Source organism: Pimephales promelas, chromosome 4 (genome assembly GCF_988280905.1).
Source record: "Pimephales promelas chromosome 4, fPimPro1.hap1.1, whole genome shotgun sequence".
Lineage (NCBI taxonomy): Eukaryota > Metazoa > Chordata > Actinopteri > Cypriniformes > Leuciscidae > Pimephales > Pimephales promelas.
The window spans coordinates 29,981,437-30,004,981 of record NC_142772.1 but is presented as its reverse complement, the minus strand read 5'-3'; the positions used below and the strand labels follow the sequence as shown (position 1 = coordinate 30,004,981).

The window sequence follows — 23,545 nt, the reverse complement described above, 5'->3', positions numbered from 1 at the left end:
CGCCTTAAATTCACAATTGTATTTTAAGTTTTTGCTGAAACTATATTTACCTTTTGGAAATAATCCATTAAACCTGCTGAAAAACGAGGAGCATGGACTACAATGAGCAAGTCCACTAGCATGAGTATTCATGTAGGCTCCGCCCACTGCCTCTATAGACCATTTCACAAGATGTAAACAAGACTGGTCCAGAAACAATGAATTGTATTAAAAGCAGAGCTAAAATCAATCAGGAGCAGTCTAGCATATGCACCTAGGGTTTCAAGGTGCTTCAATATAAGGTGCATTACAGTTGATATGGCATCACTTGTACTTCGTCTCTTTGTGTATGCAAACTGATATTTGTCTAATATTGGCCTAACCTCCGAGCGAAGAACATTTACCATAAGTCGTTCCAGGCCCTTGAAGACATTAGAAGTTAATGCAACGGGTCTATAATCGTTGTCCTCCTGAGGTACAAATCTCAGGTACAACATGTTTATCAATAGAGAGTTGGAATATAACTGATGCCATACCGGAGACAATTCCTCTGCAAATGTCTTTAAAAGAAAAGTGGACATATTATCTGGCCCCGTCCCTTTTTTTTAAGTGCATTGATTTAAAAACCTTCGTTACCGCATGTGGATCTATAACAATCCTGTCCTTCACAGGAGGAGCTGGTGGACGGCTGTGGCTGCAGCTGCCCACTGGGGGCAGACTTCCTAGACATCGAGCGGCGAGGGAGGTATTGTCTGAAGGCCGCTGACTGCTTTTTTGCCTCTTGAAACCTGTCGACGACGGTGTTCACGGCGTCGCCGAACAGGCCAGAACGCAAAATCAGAGCATCAAGGAGGAAAGCCCTGTCTTTCTCCTTGATTCCCGATAAATTCAACCATAAATGTCTCTCCGAGACTACCATTGCTGCCATGGAGCGGCCGATTGCGCGGGCCGTCTCCTTGGTGACTCGGAGAGACAAGTCAATGGCCTTCTTCAACTCTGCAATATCCTCTGGAGTTGGGCCCTCGCCCTCATCGATGTCTTTGAGAAGGTAGGCCTGGTACGCTTGGAGCCGCGTGATGGTGTGAAGACTCGCACCAGCCCGACCTGCAGCCATATAAGCCCTGCCCACTAGCGAAGATGTATCACAGCATGGCTTAATGGGCAGCACCGGGGCTTTTAGGGATGGCTGCTCCACCTGTGGCATCATCCCATAACCGTTCTCTTGTGCCCCCACGATGTTGCTGTATTTAAGACAGGGGGGTTGGAGACACGAGAGGAGTGTGGTCTGTTCCATGATTTACACAAATTGTTGCCCTGGTGGTGAGGTTGCTCTCTGTGCTGCAGGAAGCGCTCATCGAGTTTACTTTTAGATTGCGCTTCCTGCCTTTCTTGTGGCCAACTGATGTTAAGACGGACCACAGCACGAGAAACAACCTTCTCGAGTCTCGAAATTCTCGCCCTCGATGCTGAGCACATCCACCTCCTCAGAGGCAGACAGCTCAAGCATCGGGTCCTCGGCTTGCGCAAAAGAAGCCGCGAGGGGGCAGGCTTCTATGCGAGGCTCGAGGTCATCGGAACTGACAGAAGAATCCTGAGAAGGTGCCTCGGCTGCCTCGGGATCCCAGACAGATCCATTTGCGAGCCCCATGAAGAGCGTTGCCCCGCCGCCTCGCCCCGGCAGGGCTCGCAAGGCTGACCACCCTCATCAAAGATAGCCAGCCGGGAACACTGCACGCGGAGCAACAATCTTTCACAATGCTCGCAGGCAGCCCCCTCGACGGCTGCCTGTGTGCTGCATTCCTAAACAGTGCGTGCTCAGTTGGTGTGTGTCCCCGCTCGTGATGTAACGAGGGCAAGGGTGCACACACCTTCTGTAACTCGCTTCGCTCGCCATAGTGATCTCTTTTCTGGCTTAGACAGACAACAGTAAATAAGACTCACACAACAGATAGTGCTTGCTGAAGAACAGAAAGCTGAAATCTCATGTGTGTCAGTTCGTTATATCACGCATTACGCCACTACGTTGCCCCAATCGAAGATTGGCTTAGTTTCATTCTTGCTTCAGACCCGATACACTGAGGGGCGTTCCCCCAAAGTTTCATTTGACGCAGTTTGAGTTCCCTCAAAAGGGAACTGTTGTGTTGTGTTTGTGGAAGAGAAAAAAAGTCCACAAGTTTACAACTCATTTACTCTCTGTGACTTCAAATTTACTGATAAGTGTGGATGGATATTCTCTACAACTACAAATTTCACTGTCACAGGCGTTCAATTGATTTGCACCAAATATACTTTCATATTTGTCCCTTGTTACCCAGTTTGTGTCATTTCAATTACATGTACATGTAAAACAGGACTAAAATAAAGAGCTACCTTTTAAAAAAATGTTCTAATTGCACACAAGCATTTTGTTTTTATAAACAATAACAACAACTGTTTTTTTTTATTATTGGGAATCGTACATTTATTCTTCTAGGGTTGATATGTGTTGTCAGTTGATATTTGTTGTCATCTTGATGTGTCATCTTTTTATGACACTGTCATGATTTACTGAAAATAGTCATTCATGTGAAGTGAGCTGTGGCACTTCCTTTCAGTACCACACTTCACTTCAGCTTATTTCCACTCATCTCTTTCAACAGTTTGGCTTCAATATCAATGTTTATTTATTTCTTTTCACTACTCAAGTCAGCGTATACAATATCTAGGTTGAGGCTATGAGTTCATCCTGAAAACTACTTCATCAGTTTCTTTTTCCATTTAATTTTATGCATGCTGTTCACATTCATACTCCTCTACACTGTACAACTTACCATCTTTAGCAGATATTGCAATGAATATCCTGTGTACATTATGACATTGTGACTTATGACTAAGACATTATAACTAAGTTCTCTTTAGCAGCACTTAAAATTATTGATTTTAGCTTTCAGTGTTTTATTTTTCCTTTAGTTAGACAACATAGTTTAGATTTTATTGAATATGAGTCATAACATGAAATTCAGTGTATTGGTATTGGCCAGAATCAGTTCGGCCCGAGAGTATATGTCTATGCATGGTTATTTTGATCATTTTCATCTTCCTTTTTGGAGATTACAGATATTAATCAATACCAAGTCTTTCCTTAGAAAACAGCAACTTATGTTCTTTGTTCCTTAGAAATCTTATTTGATGAGGTTATTTCTTAAAAGCACACTCCAAAGATACGTTTATCTCGAATGGACAAGCACACACGCATGTCATTTAATATATATCAGCATTTGACATAAATTGCTGCATAATTAATTAATTAGCCTTAAAGATAGAACAAATTCTTAACAGTGTAATTAAATTGCCAGTGTTTTTAAAAGATAAAATAAATCTAAAAATAAGGGAAATGAGCACGGACATTTAATTATCTGATATTGATCAACTCTAATAAATAAAATAAATCATATCAGCTACTACAGTACTGTACAGGCCTACATACCAACTTTCTAGCAGAAATTAGAATAATTGCATGAACAAAGCATGAACAAAACACTGCAAGCCAACAGAGAATCTCAACCACCATGCGTGAGGTGGTTGGGGGAATAGTGAATTTTTGATTCATACTTGTGTCTGTCCAAAATATTGTAGATTTTGTATCATGAGAGGTGCCACTGCTCATATCACGGAGTATAAAAAAGTGAGAATCTCTTGACAGGTGAATAAATGTGGTATTGCTTTCAAACACCTTGGGGTATTTTGCAGTAGCACCTCATTGCTGTACACAAGATCCAGGGGGCGGGGTTGGATCCAGATCAAAGGGGTGGAGATGGGTAGGATGAGTGGCAGTTCTACATTGAATTAAACCCTAGGCGTTCTCCTCCCCCTGGATTTCACATTCTGAAGAGAGAACCATCTCGAATTTTGAAATTGCTGTGTGTGTTCTTGCATGTTTCTCTCTGTATTCATCAGTTTTTTGACTTGTCCTTAATAATTAAACTTTCTCTCTCTCTCTCTCTCTCTCTCTCTCTCTCTCTCTCTCTCTCTCTCTCTCTCTCTCTCTCTCTCTCTCTGACGTATCAGTGTCAATTGAGAACGTGTTGATCTCAACACGTTCTCAATTGACACAAAAGATCTCAAAACATAGAACATGTCTGGATATAGAATGAATAAAGCAATGGTTTGTCAATCATTTAGTGGAGTGGTTTGACGGTTTAGGATGTTTTTGTCCCCCATTACAATTGGCTAACCTTTCGAAAAAGGTGATGTTGTCAAATGTACCGCCGTTTATCTCTGATAAAGAGCTTGAGAGTATTTTAGTGCGTTATGGAAAATTGGTTGGGTCAATTAAAATGACTCCTCTGGGTTTGAAAACCCCAGAGTTGAAACATGTCATGTCATTCAGATGTCAGGCTCTTATGATACTGAGTGTTGAATTCACAACTCTTGAGGTGAGGAAAAGATTATACAATCTTTATCAGCACTGAGTCCATGAAATGCTTTGCTAGTGGAAAATATGGTCAAATTAAAGCAGCATGTCCTCTGGTTAAAGAGGCTCAAAATGAAATCAAAACTGATTCAGGGCAGGTTTTAAATGGTACAGAGAATAACGATCAGGCTAAAGTGACCAGTGCAGTGGAACAAATGACAGGGTGGAGGTATTGTTGAGTTAGACCAATCCAAAGAACAAGATGTGCCTAAAGTGAGTGATGGTTTAAGTGAGACACATGGCATCAAGTAACATGTCTGACAATGATATTGAATTGTTGACTGAAAGGACAAAATCGCATATAGCTAATTGACCCTTCACAAAGATCCGCCCTCTTTAGTTACTGTCGCTATGTCCGACAAACAACCGGTTCCAGCCATGGCGCTTCCACTATCAATTTGTGCACTCCCTGGGGAAATAGTGAATCATTTCTGGAAAAATAATTTGTTGATTTCAGACAGAAGCAGACAGAGAGGTCTGCAATATGCTTTCGGCGATATAGATTTAGGATGTGAATGTGACTCGAAATGAAAAAGAACTAAATAAATCAAGATTGAAGCTATAGCCTACAGGTCACTGGGAAAAAGTGCCGCATCACCTGGCCATTGAAAACAAGGATAACAACATTTAAGAACAACACTGTTCCTGTAAAACCGTTATTTTATGAGAAAAAAGGTTTGGTTCGTTTCTAGTGTGAAAGCATTTCTGTATGGTTTGGACATTCAGACCCTGTACATGAAGTTCTGGTGGTTCCCAAAAAGCCGAAAAACAGAAGGTGGCAGGAAAAATGAGCAGGCTGTGGTACAGTAGCACACGGGGAGATGAGGAGACAAGGTTTTTAATTGAAGTATAGTCTGATGACATAATAAGTCAACTTGCAGTCTTCTCCTTTCCTGCCGGCGACGATAAAATGTTCGCACGATGACGTTCATTTGGCGAATTTGAACTAGCCTTGTGTATAGTCAACGCATTCTCACCCCAAGGCGTCACCTTTGACCATGCTTCAATATTTGACGTTTTAGGCGCCCTTTAGCGTCACTTACATGACGCGATCCTACGGCGTCATCTAACTGACGCTAAAGGAAAGCGTCTGTTAGAGGACGCGGTTAGGTTTAGGTGTGGGGTGGGGGTAGGGTACACGCGATCCTAGGGCGTCATCTTACTGACGCTAAAGGGCGCCTAAAGCGTCAGATATTGAAGCATGTCCAAATGCTTCCCAAGGCGTCAGTTAAGTGACGCCTTGGGGGTGAGAATGGGCTGGTATAGTTAGTGCTGCAGGTAATTATGCCATAAAAAATAACAATATAGTTGCAACGATATGCGTCTGTTCGTTCATATTGTCAAAGTTACACGCCGGATTGACAACAGACGTCAGACACACGACTATTTACTAAACCATCAATGTCAAGATGCAGCCCACACAGATGATGGGCAAAGTATGTTGCGTAACGTTTTTTAGTGTGCTCGCATAATTGCAGTGTGAAACCAAACCAATACTTTCTGAAAGTGTAAAATATATCAAAACGTGAACTTTGGTTGAGACCTTGGTGCGGACTTTCAGGTGTGAAAACACCTAGTCATGGCACACATCTGAGTGCTGGTGTTGCGTTTTTAATTTCAAAACGCGTAAAAAAAATGATCCAGACTTTTTTTAGAAAAAATACCTAGAGGCTATTACGTGCTGAGATAACAATAAGCAACAATAGTTTTTATTTTTTTAAGATTTATGCTCTTAATATTGGAAATGAACGAAATGGAGTTTTTTTTGGGAAAACTTTCTGACGAATTGATGAAATATCTGCAGGATAACAATGTTATAATAGGTGGTGATTTCAATTGTACTGTAGATCACATATTAGATAGAAACCATGAGGAACCTCATCCTGGTTCTGCAGATGTTTTTAAATCTTTAATTAATAGACACAATCTGGTAGACTAGTTGAGGGATGATTATCCTCGTGTTAAACAATAGCTACACAATACAATACAAATATTGTCTCTGGTGCATTACTGGATGGTTTTTATGTTGAAGAGTGTAACAAATTAAGATTTTTTGGTCGTTGTATCTCACCAACATCTATATCAGATCATCATTTTATTTCTATGTCTGTGTCAGTTCAGTCGTCTAAACCCTATCAGGCACACTGGCACTTTAATAGCAGATTACAGCAAGATCACATCTTTGTGCAGTCTTCTGACCTTCTGTGGAGATCTTGGAGGGAAGAATACATCTTTAAGTCAGTGTTGGGATTTGGGCAAGGTGCAAATAAAGAACTTTTGCCAACTATACACTGCACATAATACAGAAAATCTGATAATGAAAATTAAGATATTGGAACAAGAAATTCTTCAGCAAAGCTACATTATTGTTTTATTATTGCCAGCTGGCATCATTTAAGAAAATAAAAGCCTTTTGTGGATTTATTGGAAGAACAGGAGAAGGAAACTCTTGTGAGAACAAGATATACAAAGCACAACGAAATGGCCAATAGATTTTGGCCAAAAGAGCAGAATTTTTTTCATAAACTGAAACTTTCTAATGGAGTGAAACTATTGACCAGTGAGAAATTATAGCTTCTGCTATATCTTTTTTATGAGAAACTACCAGTCAGAACACCGTGATGAAGCAGCAGCTGAAAAACTTCAAGATCTTCCACAGTTGTCAATGATAGAGAAGGAACTCATGGGATTTCTGACTTTTGCTGAGCTCCCGAGTGCTATGCAGGGGCTGAACAGTGGCAGATCACCTGGATTGGATGGTCTGAGTTCTACAAGAGTTTTTGATTTGTATCATGTTTTTATGGAGTCCTTTAACCAAGGTGTTCTACCCTTGAGATGCCGAAGAGCGGTGTTGACATTAATACCCAGAAAAGGTGATCTTGGATACTTGAAGGTGTACTAAATTTAAAATACTGTCAAAAGCTATGACCAATAGGTTGAAGAAATATATGGCAACTATAATTCATGAGGATCACATTGAATCCCCAAAAGGACAATTTTCGACAACCTATTTTTTCTAAGAGACATTATTACAGTTGCCAAAAAAAAAAAAAACCTCTCGACTTATCTCTCGATTAAGAAAAAGCTTTTGACAGAGTGGACCATTTAAACTTACTAAAGACTTTGTAGGCCTTTGGATTCAGTCCACAATTTGTCTCCTGTGTTAAATTGTTATACAATGAAACATCTAGTATGCTGAGAATTAATGGTTGCCTATTAACTAGACTTTTTGCAGTAACCAGAGGCACACGGCAAGGATGCCTCTAGCTTGATTATAGCTTGTCTTTTCTACAAGATATGGGAGGAATCGGAATCGATAAGTCTTGACAGTAAGTTGTTCTCTTTTTAAGTTTTATGCGTCTGTTTTCAAAGCTTGACCATTTTTAAACAACGTTATTAAGGAGAGTGAACATTATGGTGTTTTTACTTTTTTAATCCTCTTTTTAAAACAAACTCACCGATTTCAAGTCCAGTAGTTGATAAGTTTAATAAAGACTGGAATAGTTATTGTAGATTTAATTGACTCTAGAAAAGGCTCAATGGTATACGACTATCAATAGCTGACCAAGTTGGGCTTAGATTAGAAAGATATTGTGAAGGTTTATTAGAGGATCTTTTCCTCAATCTTTCTTCATTTGTAAACATTTTTTTTTAAATGGTGAAAAGTCTGTGACTTTTCCTGACCTTGTATTTAAATAATACTTTGTTATTAAAGGGTTTTAAGGATGTATTGTTCCAAAATTTAAAAAAAAAAAAAAAAAGATGTATGGAATGTGTGTGAAATCTTTGTTTTATGCTCAATTGAAAAGACGTACTGATACTAAATGGAGAGAATATATTTATCAATTTCTTCAGAAATAACTCCGTCATGGAGGTCTTTGTATAAACCCCCTATTCATAGGAGATCTGGAGATCTCAAATGGAGAATACTCCATTGTGCTGTGGCAACAAATAGTTTTGTGTGAAAATGTAATGCATTGGTTTCATCTACATGTCCATTTTGTAATGTTCTTGATACCATTTTAAAAATTTTTCTGATTGTTTTAGATTAACTCCCTTGTTTGAACTGTTGCATAAAATATTCACTGAACTTGGGTTTATATTTTAAAAAAAATCTGTTTATTATGGGCTTGAAGTACAAGAAGGAATAGAAAACACAGTGCACCCATGGGAATTTTGATTTTCTATAGGGCAGGCAAAGGTGGCAATTCTAAAATCCCACAAATGTAAAATTGAGGGGGAAAATATTGATTTGGTTGGAATGTTTAAATCATTAGTGAAGTACCGTGTTGTGGTAGAAAATGCCCATTGTAAATAACAAATAATATGGATTTTTTTTTTTTAATTTTTTATGCAAGGTGGAGTGTGAAAAATGCTCTTGTGAGAAATATGTTTGGAGAGTTATGGTATAGTGATTTTATTTATACATTATATATATATATATATATATATATATACACTGTATATATATTGTCTGTGTGGTGCAACTAGCTGTTTGATTAAAAGAGTTTTAAAACTCAGTCTCTCCCTCTCATAGATAATAGTAGAACCAGCACTCTATCAACATTTTACAAGAACTTACCTCACTTATAAGCATAATACTGAAGTGATTCTCATCCCACAGCCTGAAGCTCATTTACATTGGAAAATGCTTGTTATATTAATTTAATAACATTAATAAAACCAATAACAACATACTCATACTGATAAAGCTTCTTTCAAAAGTGCAATCCATTAACTAACAGAGAGCCTCATTCAACAGATGGTTCATTATGTCATTCATCTGCAGATATTCACTTACACATTCTTTGAGCAATTTGCATACACCTCAAACACACAAAGACGGAATGAAAAAAGTAGCAAGCAGAGAAAAGGATTGCGTTTACCTGTGTTCAGAAGGGTGTGAGATAAATAAAGAGATGAGGTTTTAAAAGAAGTGGGTCTTACCTGAAAGAAAAGCAAGGGAAAAGGACAGGAGGAGAGGAGGAAGCATGATGCGTAGTGCTCTGAGAGAGAAGTGAGTGTGGATCTGCTAAGCTGCTAGTTCCAGATCTGAGAGAGAGAGAGAGAGAGAGAGAGAGAGAGAGAGAGAGAGAGAGAGAGAGAGAGAGAGAGAGAGAGAGAGAGAGAGAGAGAGAGAGAGAGAGAGAGAGAGAGAGAGAGAGTACTTGGAATTAGAAACTTCTCAGTACCAAACCAGCATTCAACAAACACATGTGTGTGCTTGCGTAAGGAAAACCATGTAATAAGGTGGCACGGCTTATAACTTAAGTATAAAAATTGTGTTGTCAAAAACTATTTGGTGAAGATGTGTCAATCTACATCTGCTCAACCCTCAGCAAGAATTTTTTTTTTTAATATTATTACACAATTAGAAAGGTAAACTAAAGATGAAGAATAATGAGTAATCATCGGTTTAGTGATTCTCTCAGGAATAAACATTAAACATTGTTGACAAATGTATTACCAAAGTCACTATTACCAGAATAAAATAAACATAACATCCAAGCATCTTGACATTAGCCATGTATTCAGAAAATAAGAGATACATTTCCCTATAGACCTTATTCAGAGCAGCGCCATGACAGGTATGAAAGTGAGGCTGTGAGGGATAGACTTAGGCTACCGTGTTTCCAATGTCATCCGCTGTAAAAAGCTGAATAAAGCGGCTAGATTACTTACAATTTTCCACAGCTTATATTGTCGGGAGTTTTTTGTCAACTGACATTTCTTTGAAAGATATTTTTCCAGTGTTTCATGAGCAGAACAATCCGAAAACACATTAAATAACAGTACAGCCCATTGAAGAGATGCAAGTCTATCCCTCACAGCCTCGCTTTCATTCTCATTAAAAATCAAAGATGGCGCTGCCCTGAATAAGGCGTATAGAGACCTTATATATAGGCTGTGTTATGTTATGCTCCAAGATAACATATGAATGCCACATCCCGACCTTAAACAGTTTCAAGAAGTTAGCCTGTTAAAAATTCATATTTTTAAACTTGTACCTATCATGTAAGAATGCATACATTTAGTTTATTCTTGTAGCCTAGATTATTCTGGATGTCAATTGTTTGTTTGTTTTATAGGCTATGTTTTGATTATCTATTTTTGAGATCTTTACTTTTTTATGTAATTTATAGGCTACTTTATTGAGTTCTAGATTGAGAAAGGTGCTTTATTAATAACATTTATTATCATTATTGATAATACTATACTTCAATGTCACAAATGAGAAATCACTCATCTCAGTTCTACTGTTGTCAACATGACTCTTGTGTTTTTTGTTTTAAATATCCACAGCGCCATCTAGAGGAAGTCAGTCAAAAGAAATGGGGGCTGCCCTAACGTCACATAACGGCGTCATCACTGGGCGACAAGAGTACTGTAAACAAGCCTGAAACCAGATATCACATTCTGATTTTAAAAAGAAAGTAAACGGAGATAAAATATGCCTAAAGTGGTGTCTCGGAGTGTTGTGTGCTCGGACACCCGTGACAGGGAAGAGTATGATGATGGGGAGAAACCCCTCCACGTGTATTACTGTCTGTGTGGCCAGATGGTCCTGGTTCTGGGTGAGTAACAGTCATGATTGCAGCCGTTCAAAACACGTCGTCCAGCAATTCACTATGTACAGTCAGCGCCTGAATGTAACCACCAACTTTGATATTAACTGAAGTTCTAGTTCCGTCGTTATCAGCATAGTTCAACGAGTCGGTGTTTCCCGAAACCATCGTTCAAACGAACATTCGCAAACAGCATCGACGAGTTGTTTGGTTGGAACGACAGCTCTTGACCTGTGGAAGCATAGTTTCTTCATTGCCTGACATGTGATCCTTGTCTTGAGCAAAATAAGCAAGCTGACATTCAGTGCAATCTGTATTTTATTAGAATACAAATGTCATTTATGTTTTTTTTAGTTTGTCAAGAGATTTAAAGCAACACCATGTAACTTTTCCTCTGAGTTCGCCCTACAGGTTGGAAGCGGAATTGTCCATTACCGCTGTGGTAAATAATTTAGCCTACCGCAGCTAATGTTGCCCGCACGCACATGCTCTCCGTTTATCCAGCACCGGCTTTGGAATCATGATGACAGTTCAAAAGCTTTCCTGGCTGCTCGGTATCTTGTAGTTGTAGTCTACTGTCGAGTAGCTCCACTTATCGGTAATTGTAACGCTTGCTGTAAAGCAAGTCAAATTTGTAGTTTTCTTATGTCTCATTTGGACTACTGAAACGTGACCCGATCTGGCAATCTTACATAGCGTGGATATATCAGATAAAGGACCGCAAAGCGGTGGCTTAAGTTAATTTCACCATGTCACAACTTGATGAACCAGTGAAAGATTTTTGGAAAAACATTAATTTACTTAGTGTTGCTTTAAAGCACCATTTTTGAAGAGTGCGCATGTGTGAACGTGCTAAACCACGTAAGAATTAGCCTATGATTGAATCTGGAAATAGAGCAAAATAGCTGAGAAAAAATAGAAATAGTCCTCAGATTCCCGTCATTGTATGGGAAACGCATCCCTGTTTAGTAAATTATTCAAGGACATAAACGACAGCCATGTGTCGCCACCTACTGGCGTAACAATGTAACGTGCCGAAAGAATCAGTGTTTTTCTGGAACTTAAAATCTTACTCCTATTCAGATTTGTCCTCTAAATGCAGTGTGTTCTCCTCTCACATGTCTTCACTGGAAATAGGTTGAATGTGTGAACAGGGAAACCCTTTTAGAGCAGGCAGACTGATATTTCACACAACAAGGCTTTGTTCCGCTCAGCCCCACTTATGTTGTGAATATTGTCGGCTAGGTGTCATTTTATATGTCTGGCACTTCAGAATGTGTTATCCTTTATATGTTTTATCCTTTGCCTATATGGACATGAAATGAGATGCTTTGTATTTTTGAGGGGGGGCATCTCAGAACAGAAATGTCTCATCTAGTTCTGTTCCGCGATCTGTCTAAGCATACAACTCTGGCATTTAGCACAGAGACTTTTTTTTAATGTTAGTATTGAGTAGCTGAGTACTGAGTAGTACTGAGTAGCTTAGAATTGGTTAAATATTTTTTCTGGTAAATGAAAGCTTGAAACCCTATCTAGGGGTAATTGGGACTTCAATACTCAATGCTATACTTCAGTAATTGTGGACTTGTTAATTAGTCGTTTTTTACAGGTTTCTCTATGGGATTGCCCCTGTCACTACTGAATTGCTTAGCTGTATATTCATTCCATGTCAAATCAAGCCTCTTCAACGTCAGACCACGTCTCAATGATATTGAGACGTGGTCTGGGAACAACATGTTCATTTTCTCATATTTGAGGCGGTGTTTATAAATGCCCAGTCGTTTATTGGGTGCTACGAATGAATGCCTATGAAATGCGCCTGTACTTTACTCACAGCCAATCGTTTCAATTATACCAGATGACGTATGTAGAGTAACAGAAATTAGAAACAGAAACAATATCTAAGTCTGCATCGAAAGGTAACTTCGCGTGCGTCTGCTGCCATGTTTGATCGATAGGTATAAACAAACTGCTTCGGTGTGTCGCATAGACATCATCATCATCGTCTTGCCTCTCCCTACCCGTTTGTGATTGGTTTCCTCGCTGAAAATTTGGTCCATGGTATCCAGACTGCCTAGCAGCGTGAATAAAATCACGCTGTGCAAAGGAGAAACCCGGGCTATGTCAAATCAACCAAATTTCAGGAACTTCCCCCCACTCAAATTTTTTACATTTTGTTAAAGGGAAGCTTGGCAACTCTAGTAATTTCTTCGCTGATTTTCATTTTTGTTGTCGCATGTTTTCTCATCGAGCTCCCCCTACAGCTGTGCGGCGGGTATTTTAGGGGGAGCGGGGAAAGTCACCATTCTTTCCAGAACTATTGAATATTCAAATGATTTCTAATATTAGGTTGAAATAGTTGCCAAGTGTTCCTTTAATATTTTTTTTCTAAAGAAAGACAAGCATAAATAGAAATGGAAGCCAACATATTAAATTTAGTGAATGTATATTGCTTGAGTAATACACTATTTTGTTGAGAATAATGATATAATTACAGTTTCGCCTGAGATTTTCAGGGGGTAAAAATGACTTATGAAAGATGGTAGGATCGTTATTTTATTTTTGCATGGAGATTTGTTGGTCTGTTATTAAAATAGGTTGACTTTAGAAAATCAAAAGTCTCTTGGCATACAGATGATACTTTTTTATTTTAAAGAGGAATATCTAAACAAATAAGGTTAAATCTAGAAATGTATCTAAGTGCCAAAAAATATTCTTTTCCCAAAGAAAATTCGTTTGCATGTACTTAAAAGGTTCTAAAGAGATCTCAGTATGATAGGTTCTTAACAAACCTTTCTCTCGAAATTTTCATTTGCATGGCCCTATGTGGATCAATCCCATATATGGGGATCTCAATGCGGCTCCATGTTCAAATTGTTGAATTTTGCCCATTTTCAAATTGTCAAAAACCAAATGCAGGTCACTTTGCACACAGCTGATACTTATTGCATTTAAAAGGGAATTTTTGAAGAATAAATAATGTTGAAACTAGGAATGTATATTGTTTCCCTCTATCAAATGAATTACATAAAACACACCACACTGAGTGCCAAAAATAGACTGAAATGGTCAAGTTGAGGCACACTTGCTCTCAAAAGTTTAATTATAAAAATCTATTTTTGAATCAGTTTCAGGTATATTTAAAAGAAGGGATATTTTTTTCCCATTATAACAGCTTCTGAAGCTACCAAGAGTTCAAATAAGCAGTATTGTAACTACATGTTACCGCATTGACATCCCAGTATGTCTGGGATTGAACCATAAAGTCATTAATGAAGATTCCAAATAAAAGGTTTATTAAGAATTAGAATCTCTAGATAGATATTGCATTAAATCTTTAATACTTTTAGGCTTACAGACATGCAGACTTTGGAAAAAGAATACTTGTGGCTCTCAGACAGGTAAATTCTATGCATTTGTGTTGATAGAAAAAAAAAACAGGTACGTTCCTAGTTTCAATATTATTTGTTGTTATAGATATTCCTCTTAAAAAGAAAAAAATATTAGCTTGATGTGGTGACCCATATTTGTTTTCAACTGCTAAAAATGTGTAGCCTGGTAATACCAGACTTGGCTACTTCACTTTGCTTCGTAGACAGACTACTGGAGTGAAATTAAATTAGCGGAAGTAGTAAGTCTGACGTAGTCAGGCTAAAAAATGTGTACAATTGACTAATATACTCATGGAGCCAGTTTAAGATCTCCATATCTCTGGGATTGAATCATATGGGGCCTTTAAAATGAAGATGCCAAATCAAAAGTTTGTTATGTAACAGAATCTAAAAGGCTATTCAGATATCTTTAATACTTCTGGAGTTACAAGCATACAAGCAACAAACTTGGGGCAAAACATTGCCTTTTCCCATTTTTCATTCACATTCACTGTTGACATATAAGTCAACAGATTTAACCAACAGACCTACCTATCTCAGTGTAAATTCAATTAAATAATATAATTAGAATTATTATTATTAATATCATTTGGGCGATAATTAACATGCCATTGTTCTGATTTTCATTTGTATAGTGTTTTTCATGTGATTTACTTCTAGAAATGAAATGAGTGTGATTAAACTAGCTCTCTGTGGTATTTATGTTCATTATAATGCTTGTGAAATTAAACGTCATAAAGTTGAATCATTTTAAAATCTCCAAACCAGTATGACTGTGCACTATCTTTTTAAAAAGTCATATTAATAACTACACTATGATTAATTTGAAGTACATGTAATTTATACTATAATAAAGCCTTGTTTACAATCAATACAGACTAACATTGCAGACATCTGAATGTCCTACAATCTATAATAGATGATATCTTTGGGGAAAGGTCAGTGAGGACATACTGGTCGATAGGGCATCAACTTTCTGCTTTATAAAAGTCAAGAGGTCCTGTATGTTGGTACTGCATTGTGTGTGCTTTGTATAAGAAGTAAAGAAGAGACAGATAATTAAGCTCATGTGTTCCTTTTTAGACTGTCAGATAGAGAAATTACCCATGAGACCTCGGGACAAAGCCAGGGTGATTGATGCAGCAAAACACGCCCACAAGTTCTGCAATGTGGAGGAAGATGAGGCTGTGTACTTGAAAAGGTATGTGTGTGTGTCTATGAGGTTGTGCTGGAGACTGGAGTTGGGTATTGATTAAGATTCATTAACCGCTGTATGTTCTTGTGCAGGTCAGAGGGCATCGAAAGACAGTTTCGCAAAAAATGTGGGAAGTAAGTGAGCCTGTATACCCATTTCACAAAACCTCACAGCACACACAACATGCATAGAAAATGCACAATATTAAAGTGTAACCCATGTGAAGCATGTTACATACAAGACACAATTATACATCACTTGATTACAGAAACAATATACTCAATTATAACCTAAAATTATTACTTGGCACAGCTCTCTAGATTACTTCTTTTCATTGGTCAGTTGCGCCATATTGCGGGAAAAGGTTTTTCATTGGGTACTACTAACTGTATTTTGAAACTGTATTTCACAGAAACAAATGGCATATAAAATAGTATATAGATATATAAATGCCGACTTTGTGAGCGTAAGAGACTTTCTTCAAAAATAATACAACAAACATAAAAATTTTACAAACCCCAAATTTTTTAACGGTAGTTATTATTTATGGATAATGTACAATGAGATGGTCATTGTCACAAAATAAACCCCTTTAGGATGATACAAGATCCTGATCGCTGTGTCTGAGCTTCACAATCCTGTCCATATCATTTAGCTTTGAAATGTATGACTTGGACTCTTGTTTATAAATAAGCATGTACAACAGTCAGTCCTGAGCTTCCTGTGTCACCATGATGACTCTGCCATGCACAAGAGGATGACTTCAAAGCTAAGAGAATAATTGGAACAAGTTTGATTCTGGTCTGAGTCATCTGATCTATTCCCAAATGTCAACATAAGAGTCAACACTTGATTTGTTTTAATACGTCAGCACCAGGTGTGGGTAATCTGCAGACGTTGTTTTATATCTTTTTTATCTACGTTTTTTTTTTTTTTTTAACAATATACATCACATTTAACAATCCCCCAATCCTCACCATCAAATCTCTAGTGTAATGTCCCTTACTGTCCGTTAATGCAGAGAGGAATTGTAAGTAGAACAACCGCGCATACATATATACATGCATCAACAGAATATAAAAACAGATACCTGTACACACAGGGAAAATAAATATATTACATGTATGTATGTATGCCTGTGTGTGTGTGTGTGTGTGCGTGTGTGTGTGTGTGTGTGTGTGTGTGTGTGTGTGTGTGTGTGTGTGTGTGTGTGTGTATGTATGATGCATACAAATACATAAATATAAATATTATACTACAGGAATGTTGAATGCTTGATTCTGATTGGTTGAGAATGTTCTAAGCAGGTATGCAGCTATTTTCAGTGAAACGCACGGCTAAAGTAGTTCCCGGCTGGTTTGACCGCATTATAGTTCCATATCACTGCGCGTAGGTAACCGTAATAATGGACAAAATAGGATACAATTCATAACAAGAAAAAACATGCAGCCCCATGCGCTTGATTGCAATTTTTTATGTTTAACTTCACAATCAATGGACACATGTAGTTTAATTTTAATTTTATTTTTAAAGTATATAGTCCTATCTATAATCAATAAATTAAACTGGAAATATAAATAAACTGATAGTCCTGCTGCACAGGTTTTCATAATTATTCCAGATAATATAACAAATAAATAATTATTGATATTGGCCTACTTGTTAAAATGACTTTTTGTTTAATTTATTAGGCTAGTTTACTGTGAATAATAGAAAAAAATAATGAATTAATTAATTAAAACTAATTGAATTAATAAATAAATAATAATATTGACTAGATGATTAGATGCGTAACAAATTAGTCCTACAGAGCGTTTTAATTACAAAAACCTGAGAAAAGTCTAGAATTACATCATCTGAACAATGTTTCGAGGTGTGGTAACTGTAGTATAAGCGGAATAATTGACTCCGGGCCGTTGAATTATTAGAAAAATAATGCACACCCGAGGTGTAACGTTAATGGCCAAACCAATTTGTGCCGCAACCGCATTACCACCCCAAGTGTGCAATATTTTTCTTAAAATTCAACGCCCCATCGTCAATTATTTCTTACATGAAAAATAATAATAATAAAGTAAAACATCCAATAATAGGGCATTATTTAAACAGACTTATCACCATTCTGAAGTGTGTGTGTATGTGTGTGTGTAGGTGTGGCCTGCTCTTGTTTTATCAGCATCAGATGAAGAGCACTCCAGCGACATTCATTGTGGATGGAGCGCTGGTGAAGTTCGGCCAAGGGTTTGGCAACACAAGCGTATACAGCCAGAAACAAGAGGCGCCAAAGAAAGTCAGGGTAAGACACCACATTTTTTATTTGAAAAGGTGTAACTGTGCGTACATACACACCGCCGCCGACTTGAGATGCAAAGAAAAAGTACGGGGGAAGCTTGTCAAAAAGTACGGGGAAGCTTGTTGACGCTTTGGCCACTCTGACGTAGCAGCATTCTATGTTCGATCATGGGAAAAGAGAAGTGTCACAACATGAAATGAAAACAGGAAAAACAAGCAATACATTGACACTAGAAACCTTTTTTTAATCACAGCATTTTTAAAAACGTTTTGGTCACATTTGGTGGAAAAAAATAATTAGCTATTATTTTATTATTGTTATTATTTGCATTTAATGCAGTTGGTCAAATCGCTGTTACCATGAGCAAATGAATTGCATTCCCTCCTAGTTGAAAATATTATAAATCATCAGCACACACTTCACCAACTCACTGGAGAATACAACTATCCCAGCTATTTTATCCCATGCCTCGTTTTTTCTGTAACTGGTCCCTTTATGCAAACAACATCAATGGTTCGCCTCCATTTTCTCGGAACTAATGTTTTGGTTGGAACTAAAGTTTACAACGTATGTGTCTCCGGAATCAGCCAGCGCGAAGGACGTCTCTATTCCGATTGGTTGCTGGCGTTTTGCTGCTGAACCGCGTCATAGCTCATTACTATAAAGTTGAGCTACTTTCTGATTGACGCCCTGGTCGCTCAAAACGGCCAAAGCGCGATGCCGATGGATTTGACGCTCCTTGCAGCTGAGAGAAGCCAGCTGCCATTGAAAATTAATGACTTCCGGTAACTTTTGGAAGCTCAAGTCAGCGGCGGTGTGTATGTACAGTAAGAGAATTGCATAATATAATGTCAAAAATATTCATATACATGCATGTGTCTTGAAGGTTATGATGACAAAGCGCACCAAAGACATGGGCAAGTTCAGCTCGGTTACTGTTTCAACGATTGATGAAGAAGAGGAAGAGATTGAAGCGGTGAGTTTAAGTTCATCAGCTGCTCATCAGGCCAGACTCATCTCTTACATATCTCTTTGTTGAAGAGCTGTGATTGATCGTGATTGGTTTATCCTACAGCGGGAGGTGGCGGACTCTTATGCCCAGAATGCCAAAGTGATTGAGAAACAGCTGGAGAGGAAAGGAATGAGCAAGAGACGACTTCAGGAGCTGGTAAGCGCACACACAGGGAGATGAAAGAAGAGGTGATGTGTATTCATGCTTGAGGCAGATTGAAACTTTTAATAAAGTCTGCAAAGCTTAAGAATTTAATGTTAAAGATGACAGAGACCGTGTGGAGTGTGGAGATAAGCATACATGAGTTTCGGAGTCACACTGAAAAACATACCCACTCACAAATTAGGCCAGAGGTTCCCAAACTGGGGGCTTGGAGTTATAAAATGGGGCGACTCTGTGAGGCTACGGGATAGTGTAGAGTCAGCAGATTTTTATGCAAAAGAAACCTCTTCAGGGAGATACAAGACCCTACTGTGAAATTATCCCACTTACGTGGCTACTTGGCACATAATTAAATAATTTAACACAAAATATTGATTTGACATTTTATTACTTCAATACAACTCCCAGTATGGACAAGTTTGTGAAAGGACTGCCAAGTGCCAGGTAAATGTAAAGCAGACAGTGAATTTACCTGATGCGACAGGTGGACGTTACAGAAGCAAATGGAACCCATTATAATTAGTGATGCTGTCTACAATGTATCTGAGGCAACTCAACAGATTTCTTACAGTAGACTGATGCCCTGTTCTATTTCTGGCGTACTCTAAACGCTCACACTACTCTTGACACAAAGAACAAATGGATTTCCTATGTGGACAGCTTTATCAAGCGTTTGCAGTTCGCCACGATGCAACAACCATCGTTCATGAAGCCTTTGGACTTCAAATATCAGTCTCATTTGAAAGGAAACATTTGTCCGTTTGTTGTCATATCATCAGAATTAATTAAATCCTTGATAAAATTCAGAGATTTATGGAACATTTTTAAGACCATGCTGCAATTTCATTTAGAGGAGACTAAAATGCTAATTGTTTTTTTGTTTTTGTTTTTTTAGCTTAGCACACTATCGAAACACAAGTTATTAGAATAACAGCATATTTTACTCCAAAATCACATTATAGCATCAGTCTAGTGATTGAAATAATTTTCTTCTGTGAACTCATGTGGCTTCTTGTATCATAAATGAGACAGAAATTATATTTTTTTATAGTATTCTTTACAGTGATACAGTGTCGATTAGCATTGCATTATAAATATATAGTATCCTTACGAAGATAACTGAGATGACTTGTAAAACACAGATGAACCATATACTGTCACAATGGTGTGTTATTTTTCTTCATCTTTAATCAGTCAAAATGTCTCTATCTGCATTTTATTAAACTACTAAAGAGATAGCTGGATGTCTTTGTCCAAATTAGCCAGGGTTTCCTGGAATGCCAAAAGTGTACTACATCTTTGGGTCTCACTTGTGGACTTTCTGCACTAGGGCACTTTATGAAGGTCAAGTATGAATGCAACAAATTACATGTGAGAGCATTCCTTGATGCTCGCGTCACCTTGTTTTGAGTAAAAATGCAACAAAAATATTATTCCCTAAAGATATTTGAGGTAAACATGTTTAATATGTGAATGGTAATATTACCATTTACCATCTTTAAAACCACAAAGGAAAAATTCATAAGTTAGAGGATGCGGTATCAGAGACTGACTTATATGAGAATTTGAGGATGTTTTATATCACAGTGTCATAAATGGGTGTTTTCTCATGACTGTTTTTTTTTTTGTGTGTGTGTGATCGGAGTGCTGTTTCTCTTCACACAGGCGGAACTCGAGGCTAAGAAAGCCAAGATGAAGGGAACTCTCATTGACAACCAGTTCAAATGAAGATAGTGTAAAAGAGAGAGAGAGAGAGAGAGAGAGCGAGCAAATTGATGCGTTGTCTGCACAGAACTGCTGGAAAGTGTGTGTATATTTGTGCAGTTGTGTATGTATGAAGGTATTTTTTTTTCCTTTCTTTTTTACATTCACTATCTAATTTGTATAACAAATGTATAAATGTTTGAATGGAAAAAATGTTTTTCATGCTATTCTTTATTAAAGTAAAATCAACAGAATGCCATTGTCTGCTGTCAATTTTTAATCATACATATGCAGAGTTTGTGGGACTTATTGTTTTTCAAACATATTGATTACTGTTCATAATTCCCATTATGCTACCATTTCAGAGCTACTGTGTTTGTGTGTTCTTTGAGTCATGTCGAGTTTTGTAGACAAAATTGATCAAGCACATTACTGGAAGTGCCATGTGGACAAAACCTAGAGAACCTCAGGAGAGTGGTGATGTGCACCTGCAGGAAGACAGGTGTGTGTATTTGTATGGCTAGGCCAGTGTTTCTCAGTCTTATGTGGTCTGTCTGTGATTGATTAGATTCCGGACCAGTGAACAGTGTATGAGCTTTATTTCACACCTGCACAGACCCCAGTGTGACATTGTAAGGCACAGGTGCAGTTAATCGCCCCTCGCATTGGTCAGGCGTCATGAAATAAACCAATGAAGGGCTCAGCTGCTGCTGACATTTGAATTGATTTGGATGTTTTTTATTATTATTATCTGTGTTGTTGACACTCTGCGTATGAACTTTTTGACTTCCCCTAATGTATTTGCTGTAGTAGTAATATGAGAACATATTAATTTTTAAAATAGTGTATTAGGACAAAGACAGATGCAAATTAAAGACTGAGCGAGCTCATGAATATATATATATATATATACAGTATATACACACACATACATACATTTATATATATGTATGTAATGTATGTATGTATATCCCAGTCTGGAATTGCGTGTAGAACACCCTTCAGATTTAATATTTTCAATATTTGCTGAACTTAAACTTGTAAGATTTAAAATATGAATTCAGAGATATTATTTCTGACTGGCATATAACCCCTATGAAAACTTTAGGAGCAGTAACATTGACCTTGATGACCTTCCTGGCAAAAAAATTGAATTTGTAGCATGGTAAATATGAATATTTTTCTTTCACAAACTCATCTCTTTGCTTCATAAGGCTTTTATTAACACCCGGAGCGATGTGGAATTTGTTTATGATAGATGGATTCACTTTTTTGAGCTTCAATCTGATGGTTGCAATTCACTGCCATTATAAAGCTCGGAAGCATCAGTGTGTTTATTAATATAAATTGTATTCGTCTGAAAGAAGAAAGTCATATCTATGGCTTGAGGGTGAGTTCATCATGGATTAATTTTCATTTTAAGTGAACTACTCACTTTATGTGATGTGTTAAGAAAATGAAGAGAAATCAAGGTACATTATTTATGCAATATTTGTGCTGTCCAGTCACTGTAATTTTGTCAAATTATGAAAATTGTATTAATTTGTGATACTTATTACAGAAGAAATAGCAGTTTGTCTTATAAAGACAAAAGAGTCAGCCAATTTTTTCAAATAAAAATGTTTAAAATGTCATTTTTTCAAAATAAATAAATAAATAAGTTGTATTTGTCCAGTGTTATGAACAAGTGATTATTCAGTAATTCCCTTCAGACGTATTGACAGTGATAATGAGGTTAATTCTGAATTTGGTTTACAGACATAAAATAATCACTTACAGATTGTGCGTATACTCTTAATAAACAACAGGGCCTATACATGGGCCTTTATTTAAAAGCAATTCCAAACACAGTGGGGCATGAAGCATGAATATAAGGATCATCTCAAGAAGGATATGAAGGATAATCTCTCTGTAGGAGGGTCCAACAAGTGTGTGTGTGCTTGTGGGTAAAGGTTAATATGTGATAATTTTAATCAGTTCCAAAAGCGTCTTGTGAAGATCCTGCATTAATTACAAACCGCAAGGAAGACAACACACCAACATAAGCTTTGAATACATTTTAAGCAGACTGCAGCAGGTTCTGGGGTCTGGTGTTTCATTTTCTGCCCTTGATTTGTCTAGTAAACCTGGCTCCTCAAGACAATCTAACACTCAAATACGCCCCTGAGCCCAAATCGGTCCAGCCCGTCTCTCCTCATGGGCTCTGGAGAGCAGCCAACAACAGAGACAGCGGGTGAGCGGGAGACGGCAAGAGCTTTTCAATCATGGAGATTGCAGTGAGTTAGAATAAAGGGATAGTTCACCCCAGAATGGAAATTTTGTCTTCATTTACTCACCCTCAAGTTGTTCTATACCTGTATGAGTTTCTTTCTTCTGTTGAACACAAAGAATAAGATATATTTTGAAGAATGTTAAATACCATCAACGGTCTGGTTACAAACATTCTTCAAAATATCTTCTTTTGTGTTCAACAGAATAGTAGCATGGTAATACCAAACTTAAACATAAACTCCATTCAAAATTTTTAAAAATCTTCTTGTTCTGGCTTCAGTTTTCAAATGCTGGGAAAATTCTCCACAACAGAGCGATGTGCATCCCGTATATTCATATCCACGGTCGTTATCGATTTTGTTTTCCCTAACATAAAATACAATCTTAAACTTGGTGCTTAGCGTCTACGTCACGGTTCTTAGCCCGCCCTCAGTTCATTGATTGGCCGGCTGTTTTGAGGCCGGAGGAAAACAGAGGGAAAGGTCGCTATCTCAGATTAGCTGTGTCCCAATGTGCCG

At 37.7% G+C, this 23,545-nt stretch overlaps 2 protein-coding genes across 3 annotated transcripts in view; one reads left to right on the top strand and one right to left on the bottom strand.

Annotated features, from left to right (window-relative positions):
- The window catches only part of rxfp2l (relaxin family peptide receptor 2, like), a 39,084-nt gene extending 29,608 nt beyond the window's left edge, over positions 1 to 9,476 (bottom strand). For both annotated transcript variants that reach the window (XM_039650193.2, XM_039650194.2), the window contains exon 1: positions 9,380 to 9,476. In XM_039650193.2, the coding sequence (XP_039506127.1) occupies positions 9,380 to 9,425 (46 nt within the window). In that variant the 5' untranslated portion in view covers positions 9,426 to 9,476. The remainder of the gene's footprint in view (positions 1 to 9,379) is intronic.
- A 1,302-nt stretch (positions 9,477 to 10,778) lies between these two features.
- steep1 (STING1 ER exit protein 1) lies at positions 10,779 to 21,010 on the top strand. Its single transcript, XM_039650167.2, has 7 exons — positions 10,779 to 11,007; positions 15,474 to 15,591; positions 15,678 to 15,719; positions 17,737 to 17,881; positions 18,765 to 18,854; positions 18,954 to 19,046; positions 20,718 to 21,010. Exons 1-7 carry the CDS (start codon positions 10,884 to 10,886, stop codon positions 20,778 to 20,780), a joined length of 675 nt encoding a protein of 224 aa, XP_039506101.1. The 5' UTR covers positions 10,779 to 10,883; the 3' UTR covers positions 20,781 to 21,010.
- The last annotated feature ends 2,535 nt before the right edge of the window (positions 21,011 to 23,545 follow it).

What these genes read in the sequence shown, in the direction of transcription:
- steep1 (XM_039650167.2), top strand. Translation starts at nt 10,884, where the DNA reads ATGCCTAAAGTGGTGTCTCGGAGTGTTGTGTGCTCGGACACCCGTGAC. An exon ending in GAGGCTGTGTACTTGAAAAG is followed by an intron (nt 15,592 to 15,677) that starts GTATGTGTGTGT and finishes GTTCTTGTGCAG; the next exon opens with GTCAGAGGGCATCGAAAGAC. An exon ending in TTTCGCAAAAAATGTGGGAA is followed by an intron (nt 15,720 to 17,736) that starts GTAAGTGAGCCT and finishes GTGTGTGTGTAG; the next exon opens with GTGTGGCCTGCTCTTGTTTT.